Consider the following 9342-nt stretch of genomic DNA (forward strand, 5'->3'; position numbering starts at 1 on the left):
GTTGTTGCATTACTGTGATAAAGTACATAAAGTTTAGGCACAACCTGCTTTTCAGTGTTCAACCTCAATTCCTCAACTGAGCAAATTCCTCATTAAGGATGCCAATTTCAACCAACGACTCTGTGCATTGTTTTTCATGCCTACATTCAACAAATCAAGACTATTTTACATGGGTATGATTTATCTAGTTCAAAGACCATTACAACAAAAATCCAAGGACCTCTAAAAATTCCACTGTGCTGAAATGGTCAAGTATTACACGTTGCTTGATTCAGTGACTCATCAACTGACTTAGGAATATTTTTGCTCATATGACATTGTCATGCTGATGATATTTGTTCTGTGGAGTCATCTTGCATTCTCTGCAAAATATTCACATCAAAGATACATCTTTAGAATAGAGCAGCCTCATTTTGTATTTCTTTTTACTTGGCACTGAATGTAGTTTTTTTCTATTTTCAATGGAATGTTTCCCTAACAATTGATATTCTAGACGATTTCCTGTGCCCGTGGAATAACTCCTGAAGCATTTTTTTCCCTTCTTTGTTGCCTTCAGTAGAGATGATGCAGCAGGAATGAAGCTGAGGTTGAATTAACTATGTCTGGCTTTGGACATAGGCCCTGAATCCTTTTCTGGAAGCCAACAGGCTATTTAAATCATGTCTTCTAGTTTTCACACTTTGGTTTAGTGAAAAACAGTTTGAAAATGCCTATCTCTCTGTGTTAAACATGTTTTTGTTATTATCTACGATTTCATTTTAAAACCCAGTGGAAGAGGGGAATAGGTCATTGTTTGCTATTTCCTGTTGCTTTTGGAGCTCATAGTCATCCAAGAACGCTGTAAGCACAGTAAGAAACATTCCAAGCAAAAGCCTACTTACTGTGAAAACACAGAATTAAACCAAAATGTCATCTTTGTAGAAGAAAGATCACTGGGAATAATTTTCTTTTTTTTAAGAGAGAAAGAAGCTTCCAGTTATCTCCTTAGCATGGTACAGTTGGTGTTTGCCTAGTGAGTAAGAGGGACAGCTAGGTATCATTTTCTTTTCTTCCTTATTTCATAACAGCCCGGATCCCGGGTTTTTCTTTCTTTCCTTAAGTTATAGTCCCAACCAAGTATCTTTAAAAAGTATCATATCTTTGAGGTAAGCAGTAAGGAATACTTCTTCCTCACATTGCACATTGAAGGATAAGATTTTCCAGACCTTTCCCTTGGAAGAGTAGCTCATAAAGAAGTATTTTGAGTTGAGGGAGAGGGGGATTGGTTGCTTTTGGGTTTGAGATCGGGACCAGGGCTGGTTCTAAGGAGACGATATGCATGGAACTTCCTCCAGGTGCCTCGCAGAGATACTCTCACAGAGCAGCCTGTCCCCTCTGTTTTCTTTGTGTATATCTGAGTGGCTCTTGTCTCTCACACAGGATGTGCTCGTTCCAAATATACTCTGGAATAACTTATTCTGGTTCTATCTGAAAGCCAGAAGGGACCTTTGGAGGTCAGTCTCACTGTCCCTGTTCGTCTATGGACATGGGAAATATTTTGATACTTTATAAATCTCTACTTTGGGTTTAGATAATAAAGACTTTGTTTACGTGGGGTTTCTAATTTTCAGTAAACTTCCTCTGGTGGGCTTTCTTTCTGGGGGCTCTGATGTGTTCAGCATCCAAGGTCACCATCATATTAGGGCTCTGGCGAAGGCCAATGCAAAGGGGGCTGAGGGTCTGCATTGCTTGTATATTGACAAAATAACCCAGTATTGGAGCCAGGCACGGTGGCTCATGTCTGTAATCCCAGCACTCTGGGAGGTCGAGGCGGTGGATCACTTGAGGTCAGGAGTTTGAGACCAGTCTGGACAACATGGTGAAACCCTGTCTCTACTAAAAATACAAAAATTAGCCAGGCATGGTGGTGTACACCTGTAATCCCAGCTACTCGGGAGGCTGAGGTAGAAGAATCATTTGAACCCGGGAGGTAGAGGTTTGCAGTGAGCCGAGATCGTGCCACCGCACTTCAGCCTGGGCAACAGAATGAGACTCTGTCTCAAAACAAAACAAAACAAAACAAAACAAAACAGAACACAGTATTGGAATGGTTTCCTCATAGCCCAGATCCCTCAGGTAGGGTAGCCCCTTCTCCTTCCTGCTTATACTCCAGTCATACTAAGTGACCTTCATTCCTTCAATCAGTAGAAGGGAAAGATACCCTAAGTGATATCAATAAAGCACAAATTGCTATTATTAATTTTTAAAAACTGTATAATAAAACACCAATGCAATCTTGAGCTTCCAGTAAAGTCAGATGGGTGCTGAGGGTTTGCAGGGAAGGTTCATGTTACCCGGTGGCAACTCCTGGCTTGAAAATCAGTTGCTATAACCCAGTAAAGACTGGGGTGTTATTTGTAATCACTGATACCCCTTCTTTGTACCCCTTATACTTGTATGAAAGTAATAACAGCTATGGTTTCTTGAAAGTATTATTTCTGTGAAATGACCTTTATCCCCCATAATTAATGAACAAGATAGAACTATTTTTCCATTCCCCATCTTAAGATCTTCCACTGCCTCCCCTCTGCCTAAGCTCTAAGTTCATTAACATGTCATCCTACCTTCATCTCTGACCACTCCCCCACCCTCATGGTCTCCAACCACATATAATGACATCCTGTTCACTTCAAGCCACCGTCCAGCCTTCCTTTATGCCTGTGTGCCAGTCCCGTGGCCTAAAAAGCTCTCATCCAGGATCTTTGTCTGACAAACTGCTATTGGTCCTTCAGGTGCCAGCTTCCAGCAATGTCACCTCCCCTAGGAACCCCTCCCTGGTCTCCCCAGGCTGGCGTTCCTCCTCCAGGCTCCCATGGGACCTGGAACTCAGTCTCAACTGTGGTTGGCTGTGGGCTCATGGAAAACTGGGCCTCGGCTTAGCCATTGTTACTGTCCTGGTTCTCAGTGTGCTGCATGATGGATATCCACAGAGTGAGTAAATGGCATTTTTGAATTTGTCACTTTGAGTGTTGTTTATCTTATAAACAACAAGCATTTCACATTCTCATCTGGTTTCTCAAAGTGCAGAGATTGGACACCATGTGAAGTAACGTTGAATGTTCAGAAAACCTCATCTCACCTGCTTAGAAAACAAAACAAAACAATTAGAGGAGCTCTGTGTTTACTTCCAGATCTTGGAAGTCCAGAAGGCATTGCTGTTGATCACCTTGGCCGCAACATCTTCTGGACAGACTCTGACCTGGATCGAATAGAAGTGGCGAAGCTGGATGGCACGCAGCGCCGGGTGCTCTTTGAGACCGACCTGGTGAATCCCAGAGGCGTTGTAACGGATTCCATGAGAGGGTATCTTTGTGTAAATATGTGTGTGCATCTCTTTGATTTGCATCTGCCCCTTTAGAGATTCTCAGATGTGAGGCTTTAACTCCAGCATTGCTCTCCTGAAATCAATGAGTACAGGACGAAAGAGTCTACGGTTGGTGACTTGTAGATATCCATGGTACAATGCCAGAACATGTATTACAGTGTGGACTTGATACCATGTCCCACTTTCAAATCTTTTGCTAAGAGACTTTACAAGTTGGCATGCTCAGAATTGGATATTTTCCATATGGCTTCAATGTGGATCAACACTCGGGTTATGTCAACTCCAGAAGAGTAGCAGGGCAACATAGATGGAGCCCTGAGGCTGTTTTCTGGGGCAGACCCAGCCTGAACACCCTGGACACCCCTTCCTGTGGGTTTCTTCAGCACATCCATGCTTTCTCTTCCTACTCATTGCAAGGTCTACCTCTTACACAACAGGCTCTTAGCTCCTCCACACTGATCCTTTCCCTTTGAGACCACATCTCTTATTCTGTGGCCACTCAGCCACCTCCTTGAAGGCAGGTGCTCTGACCACAACCCCTGCCAACATCTGCTTCTTGCCCTAGTCTGGTCCCCTGGGTCTGCTGTGCTCTCCTCCATGTGGGCCCCATACAGGGAATTCCATGTATTTATGCCAGTTGTAACCTTTTACTTTGTTTTCTTTTGCCAACAGCTTCATTGAAATACAATATGTCAGTTACGTTAAAGGGAACCAAATTTGTTAGTAACAGAATCACCAAATTGAAGTGAGGAACCAAATCCAAGTGTCCTTGCAAAAGAAAATGTGTTTTATCACCTCTCGATCCTTTCAGGCGTTCTGTTTTCATGTCTGCCAATCACTTCATTGTAATTCTTTTCAAGTGCTTTTCATAAACTTTTCTCACGCATCCTTATTGTTTCTTTTCCTCTTTCCCCCGCTTTTCCTCCTCCAGGAACCTTTACTGGACAGACTGGAACAGAGATAACCCCAAGATTGAAACTTCCTACATGGATGGCACGAACCGGAGGATCCTGGTGCAGGATGACCTGGGCTTGCCCAATGGACTGACCTTCGACGCGTTCTCATCTCAGCTCTGCTGGGTGGATGCAGGTGATGGAAAGCTGGACACTGTCCAGGGCGGGTCTCAATCTCCTAAGTCAGGGGTGGGCAAACTAGGGCCCTGAGGCCAAATCTAACCAGCCACCTGTTTGTATATAACCCAGAAGCTATGAATGGGTTTTACATTTTGAACTGGTACATTAAATGTATACTGGTACAAAGTTGTATAGATACCTGTGTACTGTCCTTGGTTTTCCCTCTTGGCCTGCAAAACCTGAAATAATTTACTGTCTAGTGCTTTAAGAAAAAGTTGGCCACCCTCGTGTTGTAAGTGGCACTGCACAGAGCCTGGAGTCACCCTGATACTGATAAGCAATTCGCAACTTACATTACTCTGCCCTGGCTCGTGCCTCCCCAGCAGAAGCAACACATGAGGAAGAGACAACTTCCCAGTTTGTAAGAGCAAGCCCCATGTGTTCTCTGGGATTTGTCATTGTAATGCTTAATTCCTCCCACTCGTGCCCTTATTATTCTTGTTTTTTCGGCACAAAGGGGCCATTTCTTGCGTGAACAATGAATGACTTGTTTCCACTCCACACAGGCACCAGTCGGGCGGAATGCCTGAACCCCAGTCAGCCCAGCAGACGCAAGGTTCTCGAAGGGCTTCAGTATCCTTTCGCTGTGACGAGCTACGGGAAGAATCTGTATTACACAGACTGGAAGATGTACGTCAACTCTAGCCGTGGGGGCTGCTTGGGCCTGCCCCTCCACCCACTGTCTCTGGGAGGCCAGGCCCTTCCCATCTGGCCTCTTGGCTTGACTTTTGAGCCTCCAGAAATGTCCCCTCTAGGGATGTCTCCTCTCCCTCATCCTTCTGGTTGTGAGGAGCCAAGAGAGGAGCATGAAGAAGGAGGGAGGACAAGGCCCTAGGGTACAGGAGGTGCCATTTATCATCCAGATGCTCCTGACTGTGTGGTTTCAAGTCTTTAAACCTGGACTTCCTCAGCACGTCTGCTCTTTCCCCAGGAGCTGGCCCAGGGTCACATGGCCGGTGGGCTCCATGTCCACTTCATGTCCCTGCTTCATTATAGTTGTCAAACTGCAATATTCCCACGGCCTCTTCTTGACCACCCCTTCCTGCCAAAGGAGGGATTAAACTAAGAAGACAACTGGCCAGAGGCGTCTGTCTAGAAAGCTCATTTCCTGCCTGGGATTTAGAGTGGGAGGGAAGACCTAGCTGGTCTTTATCCTTTTGTAAAAAGCCAGAGAAATGCAGGCTTGGCCCACCCCAGGAGAAGGAGGGGATGTCTAGGAAGCAAGCCCATCATGTCTGTTTATGGCCTCCAGTTTATCCTTAAAATGACAAGAGGCTGCCTTGTAGATACAAGTTCAAGCCATCAGATGTGTTTTCACCTTCTGCCCTTTGGTACTTTGTAGGAATTCCGTGGTTGCTCTCGATCTTGCAATTTCCAAGGAGACGGATGCTTTCCAACCCCACAAGCAGACCCGGCTGTATGGCATCACCACGGCCCTGTCCCAGTGTCCCCAAGGTAACTCTCCTGTGCCATTACTGTTGGGGTATTGGGGGCACCTGGAGGCTCAGAGCCCACACTATGGCCACTAGTAGCCTTGATTATGCCGTAAGAGAGATCCAGTCCTTTGCATCCAGGGTTTTCATTAGAAGGTGGACCAGTTAAATAAACAGAAAATATTAGGTCATGAAGTTGTCAGGATGAGGAAAAGCATTGAGTTTTGGGCTGGATATAAAAGTATAGGGTCTTCAGGTTCCAAATAGTCAGGTTAGAATATTACAATGTTAGGATCTCTGCTGCTTTAAAAGTCCATCCATTTGGCCTAACAGCAATAACAATAATTAATAATAAGAATTGCAAACATATGTGCAGCACTTACTATGAGCTATGAACTTTACATATATCAATTCACTTAGAGTTCTAAATATTTTGTATTCATTAGTTCATGTAATCCTCATAGCAACCCTATGAGGTAGGTACTATTATTATGTTCATTTCATAAATAAGCAAACTGAAGCAACTTGCTCCAAGTCACACAGCTCACAAGGGTGAGTCCAGGTAGCCTGGCCCTGGAGTCTGTGCTATGCTGCCTCTTGAAGGTCTCTCCCCTCACCCACTTTCCTTCTCAGCTTCACTCATCTTCTCCTGTCAGTGTGAAGCTGGGAGTGCAAGCTACATAAAAAGAACTTCACACTTTAAAATTCCAACTCCATGTTATGATCAGAGCTGGAGAACTTCCCCTGAGATCTGTTTAATAGCCTTAGTAGAAAATCTGCATAACCCCCAAGTTGGGAATCAGTGTTTGTGTCTGTCTGGTTTAATACTGATAAAACAAACAGTGGATCAGCTCAGCTGATTGCCTAGCACAGTGTCCCCACTCTCCTGAAGCCTTCCTAGCATGGCTTCAAGGAAACCAAAATTGGGATCACACACAAGAAGGAGCTCACTGTCTTAACTGGCTATGGAGTCAGGTCAGAGAGAGGGCTACTGAACTGATTTCTGCCTTTTCCAGGCCATAACTACTGCTCAGTGAATAATGGCGGCTGCACCCACCTCTGCTTGGCCACCCCAGGGAGCAGGACCTGCCGTTGCCCTGACAACACCCTGGGAGTTGACTGTATCGAACGGAAATGAAGACAAGAGTGCCTTATTTCCTTTCCAAGTATTTCACAGCAACACTCTACTTGAAGCAACTTGGTCCAGGTTGAAAAGTGTCCTCTGGCCACTAGGCCCAGACCCAGCCCAGCCTGAGCCCCAACAACTTTTCCCTCATTGTTCCCCAAAACATGCACCCTGGACTTCTCTAATAGAAAAGTCTCCACCCCCACACAAGGACGGAACCTTCCACCCCTCCCCCAACCCTCAGACAGACTTATACATCCCTGAGTGAGGATTACATGCCCATCTCAGTGTCCTAGGACCTTTTCCCAATACTAGCCCTCAGTGGTGAACAGAACCTCCCAAATTTGAGTTACACCCTTCCCTGTGGCCTTATGAGCTCAGCCTCGCTTTGAGGTACCCACCATCCTGTCAGCTCCTAGACATATGAGCCAGGGCCTGACTAGGAAAAGTTGGGAGTTAGGGAGGGAATTAGCATTCCTTAATATTTTGTTTTGGTGCTCTGAGTTTCTTCTTTATTGTAGTCCTATATTTTTACTCCTCAGTTCCTCACCATCGTCATCTTATCTAAGACCCCCATTATAAAGTTCATGCTCTGCTTTTTGATCAAAACCTACCCTGTCCTAGAGATATATGGGCATTTGGTGGATGATAATAAACAGCCCCTCCCAGATAGAATGTCAATATTTGAGCAGTAGGATATTGGCATTTGTTAGTTAAAGGCTTAAATCAAAAGAATGTCCAATGGTAGGAATTTCAAGGTGTAGTCAGATATTTGAGAATAGGGGATTGTTTTGATGTGCCTTAAATTGTACCAAAGATTACTAATTATTCCTCTTTGCCCAAAATACTTGCATCCAAGGTTCTAGTCTCTGTTGCTGTGTTGGTCTTCAGCCCCACTGCTGGCACCAATGTCCCTCCTTTTCATGGAGACCTATTTGAGGCACAGGATGGGGCTGCCTCCAGATGATTTCCCACCACAGTCCCTCACCTCTGGCCTCCACACTACAGAACCAATTTACACTCAACAATGACCTCACCCCTCCTTGGTTTCCCCCTCGATCTGTGGCCATTGTTGGATGTATTCTCATCTAACAACACAATCTGGAAAGACTGAATTGAATATTTATACTAGTGGTTCATATCCTTTATTGCTTAATGATCTAATTAAAAGGATCATTGCTACATTTCGTATTTATATTTCTATAATTTGTTTAGAAAACATCTCCTGACCATATCAGTAGCTGGTGTTATCTTTTTATCAACTGCTTCCCAGAGTCCTAAAACAATAGAAATTTTGGATTGAAAAGTTCAGCATAAGGAGTTTGAGTCAGTAAAGGATGGGATAAAGAAGTCGAGAAGAGTCAATGAAAAGTATCACAAAAAAGAGATTGATCAACAAGAGAAATAAAAAAGCCCAAGAGGAAGTGGGAGGGGAAGGAATTTAAGAACAGCAATAAGTAAAACTCTTCAGTAACTCCAAAAAGAAAATGGTACATTTTGCCAAAGACCACTTATACTTGAGAACATGGAAGAATTTGCCTGATACTCTCTTTGGGGAAGAGAGTCTCTCCTCTTTTCCTCAAACCCCAGTACCCTCAGCCTCTCCACCCGACCTTCTCCTGACTTCGTCCTCACTTGCTTCTGCAGTACATTGGAACCTGAATTGAAATAAAGTCTTTCCTTGAATAATTGGAGTCTGTCTTGAGAGGCAAATATAACCCCAAGAATCACAAGATTCAAGGACCATGTAGGTCTTTTACATAGCCCAACTCCATAAATCAGTCTCACTTTCTTTTTGTATTTATCATTTCATATTAAGCCCTCTATATCAAATGTTCATCATAATTTTGTATGATTTTTAAAACTTTTATTCATTTTATTAGATTTATTCTAAAATTTTAAATGGTAAATTCTTAAACTGTGGAAACCACTAAAGGTGCTTATTAACTGTTCTCCCAGATTTGTACAAGTATTGGAAGATTCCTTGAGTTTACAGCTGTACAAATAGTGTGGAAAATAAATTTTTTTTGTTAAAAAGAAAATCTTCCTCTATCTTTTTTGAATGAAGAGATTTAATGTTGGGAGGCTGATTCACGATAGACAGACAGACAACCACTTAATAATCTGCAAAACCTGTGGAACCCGGAAACTCTTATCTCAGTATTATGAGAGCTAGTATGTTTCTCAACCACAAAAAAACTTAAGGGTTGTAATTTACTTAAAAATGAGTAGGCTGGGTGCAGTGTCTCACACCTGTAATCCCAACACTTTGGGAGGCCAAGGTGG

General features: G+C 43.7%; 1 protein-coding gene across 1 annotated transcript in view; it reads left to right on the plus strand.

The window, feature by feature from the left end:
* NID1 (nidogen 1) overlaps positions 1–9085 on the plus strand; it is a 99389-nt gene extending 90304 nt beyond the window's left edge. Inside the window, exons 15-19 of the mRNA XM_017862280.1 lie at positions 3171–3342; positions 4296–4453; positions 5004–5127; positions 5840–5952; positions 6947–9085. Coding sequence (XP_017717769.1) covers positions 3171–3342; positions 4296–4453; positions 5004–5127; positions 5840–5952; positions 6947–7068 — 689 coding nt within the window. The 3' untranslated portion in view covers positions 7069–9085. The remainder of the gene's footprint in view (positions 1–3170; positions 3343–4295; positions 4454–5003; positions 5128–5839; positions 5953–6946) is intronic.
* Positions 9086–9342: the final 257 nt, after the last annotated feature.

Source organism: Rhinopithecus bieti, unplaced genomic scaffold (assembly GCF_001698545.2).
Source record: "Rhinopithecus bieti isolate Rb0 unplaced genomic scaffold, ASM169854v2 scaffold_57691, whole genome shotgun sequence".
Taxonomy (NCBI): Eukaryota; Metazoa; Chordata; class Mammalia; order Primates; family Cercopithecidae; genus Rhinopithecus; species Rhinopithecus bieti.